At 39.1% G+C, this 27,448-nt stretch overlaps 1 protein-coding gene across 2 annotated transcripts in view; it reads right to left on the minus strand.

Moving 5' to 3' along the window:
* The window catches only part of USP9X (ubiquitin specific peptidase 9 X-linked), a 105,950-nt gene extending 79,147 nt beyond the window's left edge, over positions 1–26,803 (minus strand). The window contains exons 1-2 of one of the 2 annotated variants that reach the window (XM_076355320.1): positions 26,396–26,803; positions 318–571 (exon numbers count right to left, since the gene is read on the minus strand). In XM_076355320.1, coding sequence (XP_076211435.1) covers positions 318–413 — 96 coding nt within the window. In that variant the 5' untranslated portion in view covers positions 414–571; positions 26,396–26,803. The remainder of the gene's footprint in view (positions 1–317; positions 572–26,395) is intronic. The other variant, XM_076355309.1, reaches the window with a different exon arrangement.
* Positions 26,804–27,448: the final 645 nt, after the last annotated feature.

Here is a 27,448-nt window from a genome sequence, read left to right on the forward strand (position 1 = left end):
AAATCTACAATGCAGTTCTGAGGAAGCTTCTGATATTATTCCAAGAAGGCTTCTTATCCAAAATACATATGCCTGAAAGAACTATACCACTGCCTGAAAAAGGAGCATCTTTTGCAACGCAGTGCTCCCTAACTATATCTACTTTGCCAATAGCACTGCCGTCATCCCTCAAAATCTTTTTGTACTTCCAGACACACAAAAAATACCTAACTTAACTGGACATCTCTAGGAATATACAAACTCAAATAATTCAGAAACACTATTTCTAAAGAACTAACCCCTTTATTTTTAGGCAACTTGATTGTTAATTATCATACCTGATTCTGCTGGAGAGGAGGCTGGGACTGTCCATCAGGAGCCTGGCCCTGGCTATCATTCCCTCCTACCGGAGAGCCACGAGTCGTGGCTGTCATACTCGACACAGGGCAGATCTTTGCAATTTTGTCTGCTTATGTAGTTGTTGTGAGAGAAGAAATTATAGTCCACTTAGTAAAGTTGAAGTACCAGCATATGCTTGCCTTAAAATGCTCCAACTCAAGAACATGCCATCTTGCAGAGACCATTGCATAACCTGAAAAAAAAAGAGAAAGACAATATGCTATATTGACACATGCATATAAAAGTAATCAATACCTGGAAAAGAACACTACAAAAACAAATACACCGCTATAAAGAATCTTTTATTTTAGACTTAGTATTTCTTTTTATTAAGTACAACTGACATCAGAAGAAAGTAATATTTGAAATCTTCAACATGATTTTAATGTTCTAAGTAAAAATTACACTGATAATTACACCTGTACACTACTGTGAAACTGATACACATGCAAAATGCAGCTGTTTACTCTGACTCTGTTGTGCTTGAATTGCTACAGTAGATTTTCAATTTGAATTCAAGGTGCTGATCGAGGTCTATGTAGAAATGACCTGGTTAAGAGCATAAACAGCTAAATTTGTCATCTTTTCCAATGCTCTTCTCCTGACACTGTCCAACTGCAGATGTCAGAGGGAATTAAGAGATTGATTCTGCCTCACCTAAGACTAATAGAGACCCTGCAGCCAAACTTCTTCTATTAGCACATCAGTATTTACCCAGCACATTTGACCTGTATTCCCCTCTTCCAGCACATGCCTATGAAAGCCTGGGTCTGGACTTTCAGGCCCACTACAAAGCCCATCACATCCCCACCAAGTATTTTAGTGGATTATATGAAGAAAATTCTGACATCGCATTTATTTGTTGATCTTGTAATCATGATACACCAACAGTTCAATAATCACTATGTATTTCAACTTCATTTTGTTAAATACAGAAATAAAAAGTTGCATTAAGTTATAACAGCAATTCCACTCTATACCACAGGGCATTGTATAACCACGGAAGACGAAACGTAGTTTTCCAGAGCAACTCAGACTTCCTAGCACCATATAAACAACAACAGTACTCGGAAAGTTCAAAAGCCAAGTAGGGTGGTAGAAAGAATTGTATGAGCTTTCAGCAAGATTCATTTGGCAGTGCTAAGTTCCTGATTCAATCAGCAAAAGCTTGAAGTTAACAAGTTAGAGTGAAATTTCTGCTGTAACACTATGCATATTTGTAAGTGTTTTATTATGTTGTCTCATCTCAAATTAATTTTCAATGCTGTTATCTTTCTCCAAACACTTTAAAATCCTTTCCTAAATTGTGCAAATTTGCAAGCCGTTACATACACAATAAAAATTCTGACTGAATACACTATTCCTCCCCTGTCCAGTCTCCAGTATTAACAGCACCAACAAATTTAGAAATCTCTAATATTGTCACTTCACATTCACTTTTGAACAAAATTGTATTCTTTGAATACAGTCAATTGTAATCCATCCCCACCCTTCAGAATTCATATTCATAGGTCTTAGTAAGCCTGCTAAGTCCAGAACAAAGGCATTACCAACTCAAATTTTCTTTAGGAAGAGACTGATTTTTTTAAATGCGATTTTAAAAATGAACTTATTTTAATTGGTGGTCTTTTTTAAATGCCTTCCTGAGTATTTAATTGTTTTCTATTGACATTTAGAAAGATCACTAGGTAGAAAGTATTAGCAAGACTAAGTTTCCTGCCATATATATATACATCCACTGCACGCATATACACACACACATATACACACACACTGCAGTCTACTGCAGTTCAATGCAGTCAGTTCCCCTGCACTACCTGATTGAGGCTTCTAGGTACTTGCATAAACCAATGAAATCAAACTTCTGCCAACTTACATTGTACTTTTCAACAGCCCTAAGCCAACTACCACCACAATAAACCTTCCTTAATCACCACCATTCTTCCTTAGCAGGTCTGGTTCACAATACCGCCACACAAAAACTTGTGCTGGCACAAGGAGTGAGGTAGCAAAGAAGCAGGAAAAGGGTGAAACAGCTCCTTTCAGCAGCAATCCTGGTCTAGGCTGGCTTAAACAGCAGAAAGAAGCGACCACTGGCAGCTGTGGTTCCACAGTAACTTACATCAAGTGCAAGCTGCTTCAATCTCATCTCTTTCTTATTCTAATGCTTTTGGCTGAACTATCATGAAGTGAGCCAGTTCAGAGTATTAAAGGAAACAACAACGTCGTCCCCTGTCGTCCCCCCCCAAACTTACAAAGACTGATTATTTTTCAGTTTCCTTAATTACCTGAACTAGTGTACTGCAAGGCCAGAGAGTACTCATCCTAATGCCACCCAGGGAGCCAGGACAAAACTGCAGCTCTCCTGTTAGACTAACTTACACTAGTGTGGATTTACCCTCTGATTTTGCCTCTGTGCTTAGTTGAAGGGTCTGGGCAAAGCATTCTTGTAAATTCCTTTCTGCTCAAGACAAGTGACATAATTTAACTAGGAGATACAAGAGAACTACTACTGAAATAACCAACTTATTCAAAGTCTTGTAAATTCACAGAGTAAAACAAAATCTGTATAACTAAAATACACAGAATTTTGTAGACACTAGTAAATACAGAACGTTTACATAAAGGACTAATGTAACTTTTTCTTCCTCTTATTTAGCGACTCTTTGCTTAATACTCTAATCATGATACTCTATGTATATTACTTAAATTACATTCCCAGAAAAGTGTATTTCAGGGCCTCTAGAGAAGTTCAATGGCTTGGCCATGTGCATAAGACAAGGCCAACTTCTTAAGTGAGTTCATCACTTCTCCCCCCCATTTGTGTGATGTCCTCAGAGATACAAAAGTAACTTTAAGTTATGCTGCAGCTAACTAAAAACACCCCATCTCCAATAAATGGTCCGATTGCTTCTTGTAGTATCTGCATATTCTAAATTGCAAGGATATCCTTGTTCAGGTATTTTCCTTCTAATTACAGAGTATTCAAACATGTTTTTGTAAGCACAAATCATCATCCAATTTATGCATTTTAAACAGTATTAGAAGGGAGTAATTTATCAGTCCTGTTTTCAGCCACTGATTTAACCATTTATGTTTTAGAGAAAACATCAAACTGCATGCCTGCAGAGAACACGCTACTGCTTTAATCTCTCTAGCACTGATTAACCATGAAATTTCAAATTCCCTTCACTTCTTTAATTCAGACTATTCCATTTCAATTTTTTAGAGTTAAAACTCAGCAAGGCACAGTTTGGCTTAGCTCAAGAACAGCCTTTACAGCTATTTATAATTAATTTGATTATTTATAAACAAATGCGAACTGATGCAGCAATACATGATGTATGTATACAGACAGCCCAACAGAAACAATTCAAACTGCCTGTATCCAGCTGAATTCTAATGAAGACTCTATATTAATTTTTATATGCATCTCATTTCTACTATATTTGATTTTGGATTCAGCACACTAAGTCATGTTAAAAAAAAATTATCACCTTTACCCAAAGCTTTGAATGGATGTTTTGATACACTGTCAAGATGGAGACAGACGCCTATTAAATGACAAACTAACTACTCCATTGTTAATCAAGCAATGCATGAGGCTACAAAGACTGAGTCAAATGAATCCCACTGACATTTGCTTTTGATTGCCAACTGAGCAAATTCCGATTTGCCATGCTTTTGCCATCTCCTTATGTCACCCTGATCCACCACTGAATTATAAGTGAAAGTCAGCTTTTGCTTCACCTGACTCCTTGTAATGTCAGTAACAGCAGGAAAAGACAACTATAGTTTTTTTGACTCCGCATGCTCGCCATTTAGAAGACACCACCCATGGCAAGTAGCATTCCAGCAGAGCACCAGCAGACTGCGCAGAGGATGCCAGACACGGCACTGCGCTCCGGGAAGGACCTCTGCTTCCAGGCTCAAGCATTCAGTACAGCTGCACATCTGAGCCTCACCTCAGCTTCCACAGCCAGCAACCTTGTGCCTGTGTGGCAGAATAGATTAATTTTGTTTGGGGAAGAAAAGAAATCAAGCACCTTTTCAAAAGCCAGGAAAAAAACATCAGACATAGGTTCCTCGGTAAGTGCTAGATAAGAAGCAAATATGTACATATTACTCTGTTACAGTATAACACATAACAGCAAATACAAAGGATGGCATTTTAGCATATAATGATCAAGGAACATACATCATTTTCTAATACGGTTGACTTCTAGAACAGCTTTCATCTGTGTTTCTCAAAGTCATCTCCCTCAAAAGTAACTGAAATACCCCAATACATACAGCCTTTCTCCTAAATTAGCTACTTACCATATAATCTCAGAAAAAAGCAAATGCAAGGTGACAGATGACAGTAGCAGACGTCAAAATGCAATTTATTATTCATGTGCATTACCTAAGCCCTATCTAGGGACACAGACCTATTTTTCCTTTAAATAAAGTTTTCTGGTTATATACAAGTGAGGACATATGCCACAAAAATCTACTTTGCAGTGTGGTAACAATGTATGCCAGGATACTAGTCTACTCAACATGTAACAACAGAGCTTTCTAAAAAATCATACAACTACGCTAAGAAAAAATAAAATTATTTTTTCTCCAGCATTATTTATAGAATGACGTTCCTATCTTAACGGGATCTCACAGAAGATGTGCTTTTTTATCATACGTGCTGTACTGCAAAAAAGCTTAACTGCAGCAATACAAATCGTAGGTTGAAAGGTATCACAGATTTGTTTCATATAGGATTCTGGGAACTGCCTTCTTAAAATCCTAATAAATACTGACTCATCACAAGGGTTATGATGTGATTCTAGTCTAAAAATTCTAGACTTAGGAATCTAACTTTCTACCCTATTCCTTCATTTCAATCAAAATGCCTTCTCTTCTAGAAACACCTCCCCCAAAACTGTAACACTGACCTAATTCAGTAGTTACAATTTATACACACCCCCACACATTTATCATTTTCTTTTTTCTCTGTGCCTTGTGTCTTTCAGGAGGGAAGAAATTATTTATATTATCAGAATGGAAAGCTGGTGGTCCCAGCAATTTGCTCATTAACACTGACATGCACTAAAATGGAAATGTATTCAGTGATTAATGAAAAACTTGTCATTAAGCTACTATTCAGTAGAGCAAGAAGTGTCTAACTTTCCATATTTAAAAAATACTTAAGCAGCAATCAGAGAAAAGGTTATTTCAAATAGTTTATATTACAAAGACAATTAATTTAGATTCCTTCTCCTAGCAAAGAACTGAGTGTACATGGGACTTAGTCAACTGCATCAGACTCCAACACATTATTTCAAAGCAATAAATTTCTAATTGATACAGTAAAAGATTTTGAGTAACTATAATTGTTATGAACTAAAACTATTCTCACTGAAAAATAGGTTACTTCAAGTAACCTTTTTTGTTGATCTTTCCAGATCATACATCTGAAATTAAGACACCTGGCAGCATAAGTTTCTGGAACATTGGAAACATCCATGAAAATGCACAATTCTATTTGCCCTCAATACCATATGACAAAATAAAGAGGGATGTCCTGGAACATACTTCAGTTCTTTCCGGATTTTTTTTTTTTTTAAACTTCAAAGCTTAGTGTTGAGACTAAGTGTAGCTAAGCTACATCTACTTAATGGTACGCGACTTTACTTCGTACAAGATGCTCCTACACCTACCATTCACATGAATTTAAGCAAGCAGCAAAAGCACAGAAAGTGCACTTCCAAAAGAAAGCATCACTGCTTATTGTCAGGTCAAGGGCAAAGCAGAGGGACCACAACTCTCAACCCCATAAATAGGGTCTCAAAGCAGTCATCTAAATGCATTCAGATCTTCCAAGTACCAGCTACGCAGCATTCTATGCTGAAGAGACTGTAGACGAATGCTGCATAAAATGCTAGTTTTAAGCAATGATGTTTCCTCCTTCTTGAGCAACAAATATTAATATTATCTGTATTATAGACTTACAGGTGCAACAGCCTGATCCTATTGTCTTCTGCCCATATTTTAGAGCACTGGGGAACTTATGCAAAGCTCTGGTTGAAAATTTAAAGTTCTGAGGACGTTCAAACATTGAAGCCTTAATGTGAATGAGATTTGGGGAAAAAGTTCAACAACCTCAAAGAAATGAAAATGCCATGGTTACACCCTGTGTTAAGAGAACTAAAGTACTCATGTGGCATAATTCAAGAACAGGGACAGAGAATTCAGTATTTCTCCCATCACTATTTAAAAAAAAAACCCAACAAAACCAAACAACTAGACATAGAAGGCTTAATCATACAAAGAACAATTTTTTTTTTTTTTTAACATAGCTCTGTTACAGCAAAACCACGTGGATTATTTCACCTTTTGAAAAAAAAATTTCCAACCAGAAAACGGGACAATGGTACTGGTTTCTCATGTAACCAGACCTGAGACATACTGATGAAGAGCAGAATGTGACTACATTTAACTGTTTCAGGTGTAACAAGCAGCCTAAGCTTATGGTTCTCAGATTCCCTTTTTGGGTGATTAGAAGTAAAGTCTCTCCTCAGGCTTCTCTTGCTAAAGCTGACCCCCTTCCATCAAAAGTTTTTCAGTTTCAATATAAAATTCTCATTCAAATGCCAAGCTTGGAGCCCAAGAAATTCTAACCAAAGCAAACTGTATTCAAGCTAAGGCTGAGGACCCAGTATTTGGCCCTGCACATCAAGGCAGCAAAACTGACATATTCAAAATGTATTAACTTCTTGTTTCCACATGGAGTGTCTTCCCAAAAGACTTAAAAAAACCCCAAGGAAATCCTTTACACTACTCAAAGGACTGTCTTTCTTCAAGGCAAGAATTGATGAAGGTCAGGCCCTGAAAGGGAACTGGACAGCAGCAACAAGTGTCTTTCTCTAAAAGACATAAACTTGCCAATAATTCTTGGGGCATTTAATGGTTAGATGGTGTACCACTGGTTACTTAAGGTACGTGAAGCTTTTGCCCAGATAATGTAACAAAAGGTCAGGTCTTCAGATCATACACTTAGTTCTGGCTACCAAACAGAAAAGTCAATTTCAATTCCTGTTCTGAAGGAGAAGTGTTTTGCTCATTTGACAGTAAATAGAGAAGAATGCCAAAGATACAGCACCAAGAAAGCAGTCAATGCCTTACATACAAAACCAGCAGATGTTAAGATAATTAACCATGTTCCCTTCAGTGAGCTGTGGCCTTGCTGCCATGCTTTTCTGTAGGCGTACATTTCAGGCCACTGTCATGGACAGAGCACTGAGCAAGACTGGGCCTCTCACCCAGTATGACCATTCCTTCACTGTCAGGAGCTTTCAGTGGGAGTTACACTGGTTCAACTGGTATGAAACTGTATCCTCAATGATACTCAATATATCTCAATGACAGGAGGAGAAGAGACATAAAATGTACAGCCTTGTTTTAAACGTTTCCAAGTGATTAAGAAACTACATTCAAGGCACTGGTAAGTCGCTAGATAATGTGGGGTTTTATGCTGGGAGATGAGAATTTTGGTCACAACAATAAAACAAACCAGACTTTCCAAGAACAGAATGAAGTCAAGTGAATTAAAAAAGGACCGGTAAATGCACGCGCTATAACCTAAGAAAAGCAAACTTAGTAAGTCATGTCTATGTGGAAAATGCTAACGTCTATTTTAAAAATTGCTTAAATGTTTTCAGCTATGACTTTCACTTACTATGCAGCCCTTTTCTTGAATTCACAATGAACATGCAAAGAAGCAGGCAAGACTTCCTTTCACCTTGTAATAAAAGAACAAACTACAACAGAAAACAACCTCTAAAATTAAAAAAAAAAAAATCAGACCCACAAACTTTAGTATGCACATTTGTTTCAGACAGTCAGATTCAATCTCATGCTGCTAAGCAATACAATGCTATACTTTTTTCCAATTACACTGCAGTTTATTTATGCAGGAGGCCGCCCTTCTGCAACCCAAAATATGTATTCTTGGCAACATAGCCTATCAGGACTGAGTTGATATTGCGGGTCCAACTGCAACCTCAGTCCTTCACAGGCAGCAGTAGAACACTATAAGCAAGGACAAATCATGGTTTAATGTTTACATTTTAATAGTGTTCTAGATTAAAAGGAATACACAGATTTGCAGTTGATACTTCATAATCTATGGAGTAATTATTATTGTATCATGTCTACTTATCACTACTTCAAGAAAAATAGTACGTCTAAAGATTGCAAAGACTGATTAAATGCTCTTGGTTGCTTATTTCCGATTATTAAATCTGTAGTTTGGTCATGGCCATATCAAATACTTCAAGCTGTTCATCCAATTCTAAAATGGATGTAATAGTTACACCTCTCCAAGCTATATAGCAAAGTTCACTGTCCAGAACACTTCAAGATCCCTGTTTGTTCCTTAAAGCATTAATCCAAATGCTAATAATTGCAAGATGTTACGCTATTATACTTTTTTAAAAGATTTAATCTCACTTCATTTTAAAAAAGATAATTAACTTTCAATATTACTTCGTATTCAAACTGGACTGCTCTGCCTTTTTGCTACAAAGAGCATTATTATTGAATGCTCAAAAGTCAATGGGAAAAATCAAAATACATTCTCAGTATTACAGGTAGCAAAAAATATAGGCTTAATTTCACTTAAGTAATGAAGGCTTTTCTCAGCAAGACATGAATTTTTACAGCAACGCACTAGGGAATAGAGGAAATTTAAAAATTTCTGAGCACTGAGGGTATCAATGGCTTCCTACTAGTTGCTGAAGCACACTATAAAAGGGGAATGAAAAGCTTTGGGAACGTACAGAATGGGATCTATTACAAAGTCTGAAAGAGACAACAGACCAGATACCTCAGTTTACACAGTAGTACTCATCTCCATGTTTTCTCTGCATGAGGATGCGTACAGTGCAGCCTACAATTCTTGCCAATTAATATTCTTCATAAGAGCAGACAAACATAAATGATATTTCTGTACTGGCACTGAAAGTTTTCTTTTTTATTAGTTATAACCATATCTAGCAGTGGTTCAGAAAACAACTGGACAGTGACAGCAACAGGTTCGGTTTCCTAGTGGAATGAGTCTTTAAAGCTGTTTCAGGAGAACATATAGGTTTGTATACTAATGCAGGTAGAAAACACCACCTCATTTTTCTTGCACTTAAAACAAAAATCAGTTTTGGATAAACATACTGCAATGTATTAACAAAACAGAATGATGTATCCCAATGTATTTTTTTTTCTTCTTCATGCAATTCGTTTAATACATGGTCTCCAAATTTATTCTAATTGATTATCCTTATTTTGTAGCCAATATGTATATCCTAGTACGCACGTATGATTATCGTTCATAATTAATACATTTAAAACATCCTAGCAACCACCATATAAATCATTAAATAAATGTTAAACATCTCAGCCTCTTCTGCCATGATATTAAGTACTATTTCTGCTCTGAATCTAAACACAAAAGATGATCAGTGTCATAACAAAAAACTAAGTTTCCAACATTTACAATGTAATGTATTAGAGCAACTTATACTAAATATTTTAAAATCAGAAAACCCAGATAAGCTGCACTCAAGAGTTTTACAATATGATCAAGAATCCAGAGAAATCTACAGACGTAACTTCTACTAGATCTTGAAAAGCAGGATATAGTCCAAAATAGCACAGAAAGGAAGGTGGGGAGGAGTAGGGGGAATGGAGAGAAGAAACCAAACTACCATCTCTGGACATAAACCTGTTTAATGAAACTCATAGCCACTAATACAACTTCTTACAGTCTAATAAGTAAGATCAATTTAATACTTTTCTTTATCATAAATGTGAAAGATGTTAGAGACTACCTGAATTTCTGTACTGCATTTTTACATGCTCGTCTGATTGAATTTACAGTAAACAAAACAGGTTTAAAAAAAAAAATAATCTCCACTGATTGAAACCTGAATTATTAACACAATTTTAACAAACAGGGACAACATTCCTAAGCAAACCCTTCACGTATCAATTCTCAATCCCATACTATTCAATATTACCAATAACGTAGACAAAACTATAAAATTACTAATAAATTTTGCACATGGCACACAAACTAATGGGGTGATAAACAATGAGAACATGTCACAGAGTAATCTGAATCATCTGATAAACTGCACAATAAAATGTGCACTAACATAGCCAAGTGTCAGGTCATTCACCCAGAAAAAAAGGACATATAGAAAACTTCGTATATATTGGGAAACATGACAAGAAGCATGGTTATTCTAGAAAAGCAACTGCATGTGAACACCACAATTGCATGTCTGTAGCAAGAATAAATCTCAGGACTGTTGTCTTTTTAACAGAAGCATATAATTTTGGTCGCAGAACTGATAAGAAACTTGTGAATTACAGCCTTTTACAGCTAGAAAAAAAAAATAAATAGCAACAAAGACACCCTTCACACCAATTAGCCGCCCCAGCAAGATAAGAGTGCAACATGCTGAATCAAATATCTGAACCCATTACAACACTGGCCACAGGACAGAACACCAGAGACCATCCACTTCCAAGGCAACCTAGTTGTTATGGGGTTTCCAACTGCTATTTATCTTATTCCCTTGCAGTAAGAGAATAAAAACGTCCTTTTAAGACTGCTATTTCTACTCTCTTCAACTTTTGGGCCTATCAAAGGAGAAAGAGAACTGAGAAGCCAGCAGGCAAGTACTATATGAACTGTATATGTAACTGACATTTTCTTTTCAAAAAAGCAGTAATTGGTTTTTCTGATTTTATGTGCTTGATTGGCAATGAGGACCTGCCTTTTCCCTACAACTTTTGAGAAGAGGTACACAACTTTCTACATGACATAATATTTCCTTTTCAGTTCTGAAGCCCGAAGTTATAAATACAGTAAGATTATTTCATGCTAAGAGCTTTTAAGCTGTAGACTTCAAGAACAGAACCAATACATCTAAAATGTGTGTTCTGCAAATCTTTGGCTAGTCATGCAAGAAAACATTTCTTGACTATTTGAAATAGCACACAGAGCTAAGACCAGCTGATACCACTACCAACTATATATAGCTACACTTTCAATTAAAAATAATGTCCATACACAGAAACCATCTTTAAACATAACTTTTGAAGTGTAAATGATAGAGAGTAATATATTTGGTAACACTGTTCTTCATAGCAAGCGAGAAGGGAGGATGCTGAATGCATTCCCAGAACACCGGGTAACAATGAAGTAGTATTTCCATCCATTGCAATTCTCCCACTGAAAGGGGTTAGGAATTTTATCTTCCAACATGAGGGACTAAGTACCATGACATTGTTATGGTTTTGCATTGGAAATTAAAGCAGACAGCAGATATAAAATACAGACAAAATACAGAACTAAATGGGGAGGAAGGTCTAGGTTTAACAGTTTGAAACAAAATCAGTAATAGTAGGGTGTAAAAAAATTACTACCAGCTATGCACAGGAAAGAATACCAGTAAGTCTTCAGCATTAAAGAACAAAGCCAAAAAAGCACTTCAGCAAAAGGATCTTAAAAGGAGTTCAATCATACCAGAGGAAGAGCAGTAAACACCATTTTCACCCAAGTCTAGTTTTCTTGAAAGCAAGAACTGAGCAAGAAAGCCAATTCATACAACACAAGAAGTATACTAGCTTCTACAAGGTAATATTAAAACAAACAAATCAAATCTGATTTTGTTAACAGGTAACCTTTTATGCAACTCCGCTAACATAAGAAAATGCTCTATTACATTTATGTTTTTGTGTTGAGCAGTACCCATTTTTGAAGTACCAAAGCAAATTAAAACAAGGCCAAAAATTTTGTTTGTAAAAAGCTGCCAGTCCCACTTTTGTTTCATCTTTGCGAGGTGAACGTCATCAATACTACACTTCACAGTAGCTTAAGCCTACTTGATTTTGTTTGTGTTTGGACATTACATCATTTCACAGCAAAGAATGTTTGGGGTTTTTTTAATTTTGTTCAGATTTGCCATAAGAAGTCTGCAATATTCACATTTGGGTTGACAAAAATAAACAAATGTTGATGCATCTACACAGATTTTTTCCTCCAAACTGCAAACTCCAGTTTCTTAACCACTTCAGAAGTTCCTTCAATTCCATCTTTAGGAATGGATATTCCTTTCTTCTTTCGTGATCAAATCCTTGGAATTCTAACTTCGTAAAAGCTTTGGCGTTTGTACCTGATATTGTGAGGGTAGCAGTGAAACCATTGATACACACCCACAACTTTAGTTCTGCGATTTATGCAGGAAGTTTTTATTGCTAGTTTAGGTTGCATTAGATTCTATAATTTCTCTCTAAATCAGGTCCTAAGGTTGACTAGAGAAGAACATGAGTTTTGTAAATTCCAAAAAACAGCCGCAAAATATCTCACTTTTTGGGAGTTGGGCTCAAACCCTTAATAATTAAGAACCTTTATCCTCTAGCTCTGCTGACCTTTGAAACTTCCTTGGAAGTTGTGTTCTTTTGCTGCAAGAAGGGCTCACAAGAAATCTCAGATTTTTTTAGCACAATTTTCTAGGCAGGATTGATGAAGCTAAAACTCTGAAGTATCCACCTCTTCCTCCAATGAATAGAATAAAATATTTAAGAATAGAATTATTTTTCAGCTGGAAGGGACCCACAATGATCATCTAGTCCAACTGCCTAAGGATTACAGATAACATTAACTGCAGACAAAAAAAGAAAATCTAAAAACTTAATGAAAAAAGTTTAAATCAAAACACTCCCTTTCATCTGCTATACTAGACCAATTTAATACTATTCGCAACTTCAATTCTCCCCGAGGAACAGAGTGAAAAAGGAAGTAACACTTCAACATTCCATCCTTGGAAGATCCCGCCAAACTGTACAAATGTCCAAATCATCATTTCTCATGTTCAGTGGCATCCCTAGCCTTGGTTTCCCCCTGAGATACATAAATACATCATGGCTTCTGTCATTTCTGATGAGGTTCATACATTCTACCAGGCTACTGGTAGCTGCTGAATGGCTTTTGCTACCTTCATTCTTCCTCAAGTATTTGAAGGGAAGCGTAACGGCATCTTCCAGGTTCATTCCACTTGTGGCTTTAAAACATGAAATTATTTATAGTATACTCCACTTAAGGCTTTGGGAAACTCATCACTATAAATAGTTGCAATGTTGTCTAAAGCCATTCAGCCAATGAATTATGCATATTACTACAATGTTATTTCTGCATTTTTACTTGTGCACTATTCTTTGTTAAATCATGCTTATACACAGCACTTGATGTTATCACTGGAGCGTGCAGTACCTAATGCCACTACCACAATTACACTACAAAGCTTCTGTCAGAAAAGTGAAGTTTAAAGTTAGCCTGCAAAAATCAGGCTAGCCCCTTCTGACTCCCTTCATGTTTTCTATGGAGAATTTAAGGGCTTCTCTAAACTATGTTAAACATTACACTAAAGAAAATTATTATTTAATTAGCTAATTAAATAATAATTATTATTATTAGTTTATACTCCTAATATCCTGTGACATTATCAACACATTATAGAAATTTTCCCTCGAAGTATAAAATTAACACAACTTATTGCTTGGTTAACTGCAAATAATTAAAGCATGGTACAGCATCTAAACCAGATATTAAGTTGGAAGCATTTTACATTCTTGAATCATGACAAAATTAACTTTGTGAAATACCTTTTTGAATTAAATTCAAATAATCTAAGTATTCCCATTACTGTACTAGCTTTAATTTCACTTTTTTTTTTTTAAACTCTGCTTTTCATGTAATGTTCAACCAGAAAGCACAAACTCAGCACAGGAACTCAAACACTATCATCATCATCAAGCATAACTGAAAATGTCTCAAATACAGAAGAAAGTGATATCAGCATTAAAATTCATGTTTCAATAAGCTTCTTCATAACTGCTTAACAAACTTAGCCAAACTTCCAACCAGTTTTCAATGTACCAACTGCCTAACTCAGCCTGGAGATTTTTGTACAGTTCCGTGCTAGCTACCTGCAAGTAAACATTTTGCCATTTCCTGTTGCCTTACAACCACTTCAGTCAGAAGATACTTGCTCTGAAAAATCAAGTTGCACAAGCTCACTAGAGGTGTTATAAGCTGATAGCTAATTTCTTTTTAAGACTGTCTGCCTTAAACGTGCTCCATTCCAACTAAACTCATACAAGCCATATGCCTAAGCAGACTGAATGCTCAAGGAATCACTGAAAACTATCCTTCTGCTCCAGAAAACTTGTGTAACAACTCCCCTTAAAACCCTGGCCTCTCTGCAGGGAAATAAGAAGTGACAACAGGAACAGCAGTTTTGTCTTCTGTCTTAATGCTCCTTCTGCCAACACAACGAAGGCTGTAGTTTGATATAAATGCAAAAAGGTAAATAGCAGAGGAAGTTGGATAGGAACAACTAAGGAAGCCCCTAGAAAGTATATTAAGAAAAAAGCAGGGTTGGAAACAGGAGAATTATTTCCACTATGCCCACTCCCCCACATAACCACAAAGTGACTCCACTGTCTCAGAAACTTAATATCCCTGCATCTATAAAACATATCAAAAAGCATGTCATAACCTTCTTTATTGAGTACTGCAGGAGATAATGATCAACTACTACCACATCCTAAGGACTGAGGATGGGTTTAAAATTCTGTTGCAGCTGTCTGAAAACCAGAAAGTCATTTAAAAAAACCAACCCGCCACACAAAAAACCAATCCAAAACACACATTACTACTAATCTCCCTGCACTGAAAATGGTTAACTGCTAAATCCCATAAACACCCTTGCTAAAGAGCACCTCCCTTCGGTACACAAAATAGACTATAAAGATACTGGTTTTCAGCTGAATCCACCAATAGGCCAAGAGAGACAAGAGGAATGTCATAACTGTTCTTCTTAAGGACAGTGCTTAAACTAGCACAAAGTGACAGCGACAGAACTCTCATAAGGTAGTTCTGCCACTACAGTGTGCACGTGGATCTTTTCTACTTCCACTGTTAGAATCTCATTTAGAAACAGCAATCTTATTCCCCAGTAAGAGTATTCTATCCTGATAAATTCTAGAACAGAAGTTTCATTGTATTTCCGCATGTGGACAAGCCTTAGCTGAAGGTACAGCTTCACAGTCTGTTTGAAACCAGGTAAGCCTCCACTGTCACAGGAAGAGAAGGAGGGTGATCGTGCTCGCTTTCATCCTAACCACCTTCTCACCACTAGTATTAGCCCTTGAGTCACCACAGAGTCAGCCAGATCAAGAAACCAATCTGGCTGAAAGCAACTGGGGGAAAGGAATGAAAATAATTTTCGTTTTCACCTGCATCACATGCCATATGAACACTAACAATGGCACGAGAAACAGGAAGAATATATAACCATGGATAGAACCAACTCTTTTAGCATCAGTGCAAATCTATCATGAAATACATTGTGAAAGAGGAGGAAAAAGGAAGGAAACAGAATATGGATAATTACAGTTAGCACATATTTAGCTATGATAGCAACCAAGGTTCACATACATTAGAGCAGAGATGAGTCTTGACAACACAGTGTCATAAAGACCAAAATTTTTCTCAAGCATAATGGATATCACAGGAAAATGCACACAGAGAAAGCTGTTTAGTATATGATAAATGCCAGGAACATCAGTTCATGAACAGCACAAGTTCAGTCATGAAAGAAATATTAAGTAGCCGGAGCAAATAAGGCTAAGTGTGAGAAGTCTAAGAAGGTGAAGGCAAAAAACTGTCTTTGCCCTGGAAATTATGATAAAGCCAGTGGAATACTTAACAGATCACAGTGAGTCAGGAAAATTAATTTAGCAGTAACACTTTGAATAATCTGACCACAAGTACATAAATCAGTGACAAAGCTACAGCAAGTAATGCAGATGATGTAAGACATAGAAGCTGACAAAAAATAAAAAAAAAAGGTCAGTTACTAAATGTAAACAAGACTGCACGATTCAAATATCTGGAAATTCAGGTCAAGAAAACTGGAATTAGAGATGACAGAGTATGAGTAACTGAGTACAACAGCTGTGACAGTCAACGTCTCACTACTTTTTAGCAAAAGAAATTTTCATATAACAAAATTTTGTGTCTGTGTGAGAGACAGGCAGACAGAACATGCTCTCTAGATTTGTCAGAGGCTCAATTTGTCATTTTTCTCCTACATAATTTGGGATTTTCAGAGTAATCTGGTTTCCACTATAATTTCATTTCCATCAAACTAAAGTTCATTTCCATCAAACTAAGTCCCCTGGGTAAACTAATCAACTGAGGCACCAGGAAGAAAAATTGTCTATACCTTACTTGTTGCAGAAGTTAAATGATGTTTTACAAGAAAAGAAACAGAACTACAGAAGTCAAAGGGAAATCTCTGGGTTATAAGGCAGCTATATAGAACCCCTGAGAAGTTAATTCTGTCTGCGTCTTGTTCATATACGTTGCTGGAGAAATCACAGATTTTTCAGATTAACCTCTTCATCCTCCTTTCATTTTTCTGGGTACCAAGATAAAGGCAAAACTGAGGAAGAGCAAGGGAGGACAAAACAACTTACGCCAACATAAGCTGCATCTGTAACACCTGAACATCTAACAAAAAGCTGTTGAAAAGTTATGACAGGAGGTACTTCTGAAGTTTACAGCCTCTGTGCCTCAACTCTTCGTCGATACAACAAAAAACAACACAAGCCCTTTAATTTACAGAGCGATGTGAGAAATAATACGTTAATGTTTGGAAAATGTACAGGCTGAGAGTGAAAAGCACCTATCAAGTTTATTAACAGAGTAATAATTCTACTCAGTATGGGATTTAGACTGATGTAGCACACACATTTACAGAATGAATTCCAAAGATAAAACACTGAATGACAATCCAATCCAATCCATCTTCCAGACTGAATGAGTCAAAGATCCAAGGGGAGGAAGAGGTCGTAATTAAGTGGGGGGGAAAAAACCACTGGTTTAATGACAAGTTTCATTTTCGTATTTCCCCATTTTCTACTTTTATGTAAGCTTAGAGGAATCTTCTTAAATTACCCATGGCTCAAGTGAAAATATCCCCCTTAAATGGTAAAATGCTTAAACAGATCATGACTCGTGCATTTTTTCCAAGGCTCTTTGCATCATTTGTTTTTCACCATGCACAATTTTTAAGTAACTTCACTGAGCCATCTGATAGTTCAACTGAAAAATGAATAATGGAAGCATTTTAAAAATCAGGCTTTTAGTTCTGCTGAGGAATCCACTCTGAAATACTACAAACCCCAAGTCCTGATGAAATAATACACACTGTAGCTAGGAAAAAAGTAATACTCCCACCCAAATTCAATTTCTGTTTTACCTTGGGGGGGGGGGGGGGCCGCGGGGCAGGAGAAATCAAACTTTTCATTTGCATTTATCAAGCATCTGAGCAAAAATAAGGTATCTCAAACATCAACCTCATATTTACAAATTCAGCAAAGCTAAGAAAAAAAACCAACTAATTATACACACCCTGTGACTTCTGTAAAGAAGACACTTTCTTCCCAGCAAGAAAGTCTCTCCAAAGTATACACCTAACCTCACCAATTTTGGTGAAACAAAACATTAGTTACTCAGAAGCATTAGCTACCCAGAAGTGGGGGGGGGGGGGGGGGGGGGGGGGGAAGTCCAAAGGAAGATATCCACTAAAACAATTGGGCACTTTGAATTCATAAGTAACATTTTCAAGGAAAAATGGCACGAGAAAACACAGAATGAATTAAACAGAAGATATTCAGGAAGGAAAAGAAGACAGGTAAATGCATAGACACTAATCTCATCAGATCAATAAAATCTCACCCCAGCGTTTCTTTAAAGCAGACTAATAACACCAGACAAAGCAGGCAAGTAGGAGCAAACTACAAAAATTTAAACAAAATATCCTCAATTCTTATTAAGAGAAAACTTCTTCAAAATCATGAGAAAGTATCTTAAGAGAAAACAAACATTTCCAGAGCTTGTGAAAGAAGCAAAGTTTTTCTTATACCTACTGTACCAGTCTACAGAAATTTACCCCCAAAATAATGTCTTCATAATTCCTATAGATGGAAAAAACATTGCAGCTGAACTGTTTAAATGTCAGCATGGTTGTTAAGGCTCTCCCCCCCCCCCATTTCTGGCACAGAAGTTCTGAGAAAAGAACTTAAATTCATCAAATACACTAGAGAAGCTGATTATGTTAAAGAGATATGGAATAAAGAGTTCTAGTGGACAACTGTAATTTAGAAGTTAAATGACATACAATGATAAACTCACATTTAAAGCAAAATTTTGCTGTTAGAATAATCAAAAGTAGAACTAAAAGGTTAGTCTTCATTGTAAGTGTGAACTACTACTATTTATTGTATTTTCAGACCCATGAAGAACCACAGCGGCTCATCAACACTGAAAATCCCTCAAACTGTATTTTAGTGTAGTACAGTGTAAGCACGTACTTAAAAGCGTGAAGCAGCTCTCACAGGAGAGATTTTGATTCTCTGCTCTCAACTGTTAGTTACTTGCTGCTGGTCTAGATAACGTATACAACTTCTACATCATCCCAATCTTCCTGTGTGATACCCGCACCTAAGTAAATATAAAGCATATAAACAAACAGGACATTCAAGTATCAAGTACAATTTCAATTTTAGAAAAAGATGATCTTCTGAAGTACCAACTAAGAATCAATCAACACAGTGCATCTGAATCTCTAAATCAAACTCATTTTGGCTACTACTTGCCAACAACAAAACTAAACTAACAACATCTTGGTCATTCACTGTCCTTATCCAGCTGCCTCTAGGTACCATATCCAGAGTTGCTACTGGTTCTAAATATTCATTCCATTATCAGGAAAGTGATATGAAGAAAAAGGAAAATTCATGACAGGATGCATTACCTCCTTCATCTGGTCAAAAATCTTAGGATGGTGCAGATAAGTGAAAAACTTCAGTCATACACCTGCTAACCAGAGGCTGATACTGATCACATGGGGGTTTTTTCCATGGCTGAAGACACATTAGCTTACAGGTTTTACTACCACTGTGCTAACCTTACTGCATCCACTGCCACTGATGAAAATGAAGCTTTTCATTTCACTTCAAAGCTTTTCATTTTATGAAAAAAATTCTGTTTTCCCAATCCTAAAACATGGAAGGAAAGGGAAAGGAATTAATGGCTTCTCAAATGCCATAAGGGGAATTCACGTTTCAAGTTACATCTTCACTAGACACGTTACAAACTGTCAACCACAGCAATCTGGCTAAAATGCTACAAGAATACGAACAGTTAAGAATTTTCAGGCAATCTGGAGGTTATCTTCCTGTCTAATTACCAAAACTATCATGAAGAAACTCTGACACAGCAAGAGAGCTATAAAGCACTTAAGAGATCAGACATTACTACCTCACCTAGGGAAAAGTCAGTACATCATCTTATAAAAAATTCCCATTGTAGGTGTGTGTGCACGCGCGCACACACACAATTATAAGCAGTCAGGAAAAGACCTGGGATTTTAAGGTCCCACAGTGATTAAGAAAGCACTGTCTGAAAGACAGGTCAAGGCATATGGAGGGCTGTGCAAAACTGGAGCCCGAAACTGCAGAACAAGTCACTGGAGTTTTCACCTTCAAGCTCCAGAGAATTTATGTCACAATTTAAAAAAAAAAAAAAAAAAAAAAAATAGTGGAAATCCTCACAGCTAAAGGATTCAGGAAAATGCATTAAAAGAAAATGTCAGAAATCACCAAACAATTAACATTTCATTTCTAAATTAGAAATATACAAAGTCTAATATAAAATATAGTTTAAACTACAGTTTAAGCTTTTCGTTTGTAAAAATTTTGGTCTTTCACCAACCTATTCACCTAAAAATTAAGCTAAGCGGATCCAGCTTTCTTATTTAACTTTCAAATTCATGGACTTTTTCTGTTGAAACTTATTCAAAAACACACTGAGTTCATTGCTAAGACAGCAAAAAAATTAAACACCAAAAGATGCAAAGATCATTTACTAAGATGCCAGTATATTTTGACAGCAATGTTCATTCTCATCTTATATTAGAGAAGTAAGAGACTTTTCTTCCCTCACTGTCAATTTTCATTTCTGGACAAGAAAACTGAAGTTCCACCCACAGTCAATACAGGCCTGTCACCACTATCCCACACCACAGTGCTAGCAGGGACACTCCCCTCCAACCAAAAAAGCCTGTCTGGTAACAGAGGGATCCTACATGGCACACATCACTACTGTTGTTTCTTTATTGAACACATTTCTAAACAATCTCCTTTTTCTTCTTTCACCATTTCAGAGCATTGTAGCTAAGACCACCCTAACACAAAACAATACCTTTTCCTCTTCCCACACCTAGTCCCTCTGAAGCTAGAGAAAAGGTTAAGCAGCAATTAAGTGACTTACAGACTGAAGCCTATGGAATTTATAACATACATTTTTGTGTCATTCCATGTTGCCATTCAGCTGTTACAAAAAAGTGTTACTTGTCTTCAACAAAAGCTCTTCTAGGGACATTTTCTATTACTTAAGTTTTGGGTATTTTACATGAAAGCTTAATGAAAAGTTAGCCCTGAAATTCCCTCCGTGTACTTTTCATTATTTTGAAGCACTCATCTGAACAACACTTCTGTTAAAAAAATACTAGAGAAGTCTTTTACAGTTTATAGCAGAGGGGAGAAAAGGACATGAGCAAACATTACAGAGTCACATGTTTGTGTCTTGCCTTCAACATATTCTTGAATCTCAGCTTAAAAAAAAAATTAGAAAAAAGGTTTCTTCTGTGAGAGTTCTCCATTCACAGATGTGCATCTTTAAGGAATGATGCAATGTGGAATTCCCTCTTATGAGTGAATTCATGGCTAAACGCTAACTACCAGAGTGATTTGCTAAGATGTCCATGCAAAGATCTATATGCCAGAAAATCACATTTTTCTGTTGGCAGTTACATGTGTAAGGAAAACTAAATCACAAAACAGGGTTACATACTGTTTTTGTAAGCAGATCAAGGATGCTACAAATAAAAGTTTCCCCACGATAACATTCCTGATAGCTATGCATTACTTCTAAAGCAGTCTTCATTTTAAGTTCATGAAAAAAGCTGAAAATACTAACATTCAAAACAGGACTAGATTTTAAATCTACATCCCATGGATCTCTTTTGGAGGTGTACTAACACAAAGAAGTTAACCAAAACCAAGTAATCATTCTTACAGTTAATACTATCTAATCCTTTAAGAAAACCATACATCAGTAATGTTTCCTTTAGAAAGCAAGCCTGTGAAGATACATTTTAATTTTTATTTGAAAACAGCTAGCAACCAAAAAGCTTTGATATCAAGCAGACTGAATTCAACTCTCAAATAAAATGAGTAACTAATGGCTTCTTATAAAATGAAGCAAATATCAGAAAATTCATAACAGAAAATGCAAAAGGAACAGCTGTGCTGTTAAGCGCCCTTAAGAAAAAAAAGAAGCAAAAAGATTTTACGCTAAGTCACAACTGGCTACTTTAAGACTTTATTTACTTTCCTCCTCTCCTCTATTGTGGGGAAAGTTATTAACAGCTCTCCTGTAACCTCACCAACGTTCAATATTTTAAATTATTTTACCAAGCCAGATCTACAGAAAGTGTTCAAAGCACCAGTGGGCTCAAGTGGACACTGTAATGTCTCAGAAATGCAGTAGTTGACATTTTGAGGGTGCAAAGTCATGACAGAACGGCTTTCTGCCACTGTCTATCTATTCAAGACTCTAAACAAGATGACCTAAGTCAAACATAGTTCTGTCATGAAGTGCAGAGGGAACCTCTGTTAACCATATTCTCAAGTCATGCCACAGCCTTAAGCATAACAGACAGCCAATACAACTGTTTTAAAAAGGTGTCTCAACTCATTACGAAACTGTAATTCATTATAACAGTGTGAGAACTTTAAGATGTTCCTACATTAATAAGAGAACAAAAACTAGATTTAGTATATGAAAAATGTCACTGCATTTTTCTAACACATAAATCCAAAGTAGCTCAAACTTCCCAGGCAGGAAAATTCAAGTCTCACTGCATGCAAGCATATGCTTATGAAAGACCTTCTTTCCATCCCTTGCCTCTGCTATGGAAAGACTGTTTCTTTTAACTACCATTCAGTAATACAAAGGTTTACCAAACTGCTCTTCCTAAACATAACCAACTGCCTGGCAAGACAGCTAAGCAATTGACATTCGTCACTACTGGATATTGCAGAGAAAGAACCTCTTAAGAAAAATGGAACAAAATAAAGATTGTGGTGAATGTTCTACACTAATGGTAAAGGGCAGGTATAGTAGTACAGCTTAAGTTTTAATTCTTTTTTTCATTAGGTTTGTGTCAGGGAGACAGTATGCATAACAACGCTCAGCTATATATAAAAAAAAAAAGCTGTGTATTTATATACCACAAACATCGTGTAAGATATAAGACAAGTCTACAGCAACAGCACACAGCATTGCTAGCTTTGCAAAAGGCAGGGTACTACAACAAAAGATAGACATTATCAAGCTGTGTTCCCAAAACATACCCTCAAGTACAGCTTTAAATTTTGAACTCTGATTTTCAACAAGGGTGATACGGATAATAAAACTGGATGCAGCTACACAGAGTTTCAAAAGGAGACACATCCATGTTATAAGAAAAACTTAAGATACCTGAACAAGAGAAACCACTGTCACATGTTCAGATCAACGCTAATGCTAACATCCAGGAAACAATTTTCTAAAGGACACAAAAGCCTTCTTATGTACAGCTTTTCAAGTGAACAGCAAAGTTTCTTACATCTTCAGACAACCACTTCACACTGGTCTCTGCAAGTGCTGGATAAGCAAGACTACTGGTTCAATTAAGCAATGTTTGTGATTAAAAGAAAAAGAATTAAAGTAAGTATAACAGTTTTGAGCCTTTTGAAGGGTTTGGCTTGTTTTTTAAAAAATAAATAAATCATGCTTTAAGTGAAAAACAGTAAGGGACACCTTTAATTCATTTACTTCACGGAAGAGGCTATCCTGCTCAGGATGTTTTCAAAACATACCTACACTTTTTAGATCTCCTAGGATATATAAAACAGTATTTCGGGGGGGGGGGGGGGGGGGAAGGCATATATACACACACACTCAGAGTACTGCCTAACCAAAAGTCCTTGCCATTCGAATACCTGAAATAAGGTCTGAACTTATTTCTAAACGAGAGCAGGAAGGACAGAAATATTTCACATGGAACTTAATATATTTTCAATACACACCTGACAGAAACATAACTTTAAAACCATTTAAAAGTAATTTGTTCCTACTAATAAATAACTGAATTCCTATCCATTTTTACCCAAAGTTGTATTCATATTGGAAAGCCCTAAGCTAATTCCAATTTTAAATATAAGATGTCTTGGAACAAATGTATTACAGGTACCTTTACTTTCTTAAAAGTCTATTTAATTTTGTTGAACAGACACTAATCCACTATTTTGTTTATCCTGAGTCTCACTTGTAAGAATTCCAGAATATTAATAAAATGCATAAACCTAAAAGCATGCATTTAGAACACAGACTACTTGCACTGGTCTATTTCTACAGAGACAGTAAACAGTTTTGCTACTCCTATCCTTATTGATAACCACCTCCAGATGTACTCTTCCTGTCAATTCAATGGGCAGAAGTATCACCACAAGGGCAAATTCTGCAAGACATGAAGCAGCAGCCTGGAAAGATTAAGACAAAGGCTACCCAAAAGAAGTACCACTAAGAAAACCTACACAAAAGAAAAGTAGAAAAGATATTGGAGAGAGAGGAAAAAGTTACTATGATACAATCTTACATTTATTTTTAGCTAGATTCCCCCCTGCCCCCCCCAAAAAACCCCATGCTGATACTTGAGTTTCTTCCACTGCAGCTTTATGATTATGTTTATGTTTTTCGTTCAAAGCTATCATTAAGCATCGCTGTTGCCCAGGGTATTGCAACAGAATAATCAATACATATATTTTATATGCTTCCCCAAAATTCTTGATATTAGCTACTGTACTTTATTGGTTCAAAGAATAAACATTACTTCAACTCAAAGAATCAAAAGCATTATTTAAAAAAAAAAACAAACCACAAAACAAGCAAACAAACAAACAAAAAAACCCCCCAAGACCCTCATGTATGACTTAGGTTTTGCTGAAATAAACACATTACTTCATCAGGAACATTTATGGTGAGGAGTTCTGCCAACTTCTCAAAGTAAAACCTTAAAATATCAAGGAAAAAGTTAGCTGCCTACAGATTTCAGTCACCCCTAAATCTTCCTCGCTAGAGACACCATTTCAATTCCATGATCAATAAAGGTCAATCCTCCAAACACCCATCAATAGTCCCTTCCTAAACGTAACAATTTTAATATCCATTTGTCAGGCATTTGCGAAGCCTGCTGAAAAACACAGGTTACCTAGTCCGCCTGCCATAACAAGTGTTGCCACTAGTATACTTAACACTGCATATTAATATCTAAATTCAACAACTTTTTAAAAATACAGGCCCCAGTTCTGCAACTAGGTCAGCAAAAGTGGGCCTTTGTGCTAGCTTTGAGCCTGTGACTTCAGAGGGTCTTTGGGCTGATACAAACGTCCAGCGATATGACTACAACTGCAGAACTGTGAATATAAATCAAGTTGTACAGACAACATGAAGACAGCTGAGACAGACACAGTATGTCTACAGTGAGCCTGGGAGTCCTTTGAACATTTAATTAGAACAATTCTTTTCTGAAAGAATTTTTTTTCCTGTATGGCTGTGTGTTGTTTGTGGGGACAACTGGACTTCTGAGGGAGCAACCTGAAAATGAAATATGGCATCTTAAAAACCGCCTCAACATTTTTGGATGCTTCTACGACAACAAAATCACTTAAGAACAAAATAAATAATTTTCAAAGGCTATTCTCTCTGTATACAAACAATGCTGCACAAAGTGGGACAGCACACGTTAACAGAGTGACTACCAACACACAAAAAAACCCCAACAACCCATCCAACTGGTGAAATCCTCCGTTTTCTTGAAGACAATACAGAGAATAACTGTGGCCAAACTGCACGCAACTACCCCTGCCACACACCTTGGACAAGGGCAGAGGGTTATTTTTCCCAAAATAAATCGCGACAGACAAGCCCCAAGACATAACTTCGAGGAGAAGCAGCAGGGTGAACTAGAGAAAGAAAAAAGCGAAAAGCCACAAACGTTTTTTGTGCCTCGAAATAGGGTTGCTGGAAGCCCAGACTAGAGGAGTGGCCTACGTGTTAATAATGTTTACAGCGGGCGTGAACGAGCTGGTGCTGGTGGTTTTCATTGAGACTGTAGGAAAAGCGCCTCGGCAGGGCCTTATTTCCAGGCGTCGCCCGGGCCTACACGGCTCCAATCACTCCACCTCAGTAATGGCGTTCGGTGCGAAGGGAAGCGAGAACCAGGGGAGGCAAGGCTGGGTGCAGCGCTGCAGGGAGCCACCGGGCCCTCCTCGCCCGGCGGCACCGGGGGGGGACGGCGGGAGGGGCCGCTCGGCGGCTGGCAGAGCCCCCCGAGGGGCGCGGGGCGGGGAGCACTTCCACCCCCCGGCAGCCGGGGAGAGGATGAGGAGCCGTCAGCCATTTTCCCTTGCCCTCCAAAACACCAGCGATGCAGGGCCACACGCCGGGGGCTGCGAGGGAGGCGCTGCCGCCACCCGCCGCCCGTTATCCCCACCCCACCGCCCCCGCTCCCCGCCCCGCGGGGCCCGGCTCGCCCCCTCCTCCCCGCCGCACCCCGCCGTCCCGCACCCCGACCCGGGGAGCCCCATCCCCGGGGAGCGCCTCCCTCCGCTCCGCACGACGGCGGCCGGCTGCAGCACGAACAGCTGCCCCGGCGCAGCCGCCTCGCCTCGCCGCGTCCCGGCCCCGGCCTCGGCTCCAGCCCCCGGCCCCGCCCGGGCACAGCGCTCCGCCACTCACCCCCGCACGGCTTCCCCTTGTCCCGCGGCTGCTGCTGCGACGGCCCGGTGCCCTCCTGGGTGCTGCCGAAGGAGCGCGGCCGGGGACTGCCTCATCCCAGGCAGCCAGCAGGGCAGAGTCTCATGCCAGGCCCCGCGATCCCGGGCGGCAGCCGGCTGACTGAGGGGGCGGCTCCGCTTCCCCGGTCCCCCCCCCGGGCGGGCGCCGTGTACTGCGACGGGAAGAGGGAGGGCGAAGCTGCCGTCGCTGCCCGCGCTTCAGATCCCGGCCCTGGCCGCTCCGCTCTCTCCGGCGCCGGCGGCACCGCCGGGGCGTTTTTCCTGCGTCACCAGCTCCTGCCCGGCGGCCCTGGGCTTCGGCTCCGGCTGGGGCTTGGCCGGGGCCTGCGCGCTCCGCTCCGCCCCGTCCGGGGACCGGGCGCACGCGGGGGAGGGGGCGCACACGCACCCCGCGCCTCTCGCCGGGGCCCGGGGCTCGGCTGGGCGGCAGCGGCCGCTACGCGCGGGGGCAGGCGGCAGGCAGGAAGGAAGGTGGCAGCGGAGGGGCCGGCCCGGGCGGCTGGAGCGCTCTGCGCTGACGGCTCCGTGCGTGCGGGGGGAGGGGAGGGCGGGGGAGGGGGGAGGGAGCGAGGCGAGACGCGGCGGCGGCTCCTCGCGCTCCCGGCGGCGCACCTCCGTCTGGCGGGGCCCTGGGCAAGATGGCGGTCCCGGCAAAGCCTTCGGCGCCGGGCCCGCGCCGCAGGCCCCGACCTAGAGCAGCGGCGGCGGCGACGGCTCCGCCACCCGAACGGCGTGACGCGCTCCCCGCCTCCGTTCCCCCGGGCTGTCACTCACGCCGCAGCGGCGAGGCCCAGGCCGCGGCCCGCCTGCCCCCACCCCTATGTGTGCGGCGAGGGAGCGCGCGCGAGGAAGGCGGGGGGTCGGGTGTGCGAGGCGGCGTGTGTGCGCGCGCGCGGCCGTTTCACGTCGGTTGGGCTCGAGCGGGTTCCATTGTGACCCGCCGGGCGAACCGCGCGGAGGGCCCGGATGATGACGTCAGCGCTGCCGTCTGGGC

The sequence above is a fragment of the Aptenodytes patagonicus genome, chromosome 1 (genome assembly GCF_965638725.1).
Source record: "Aptenodytes patagonicus chromosome 1, bAptPat1.pri.cur, whole genome shotgun sequence".
In the NCBI taxonomy this organism is placed as follows: Eukaryota; Metazoa; Chordata; class Aves; order Sphenisciformes; family Spheniscidae; genus Aptenodytes; species Aptenodytes patagonicus.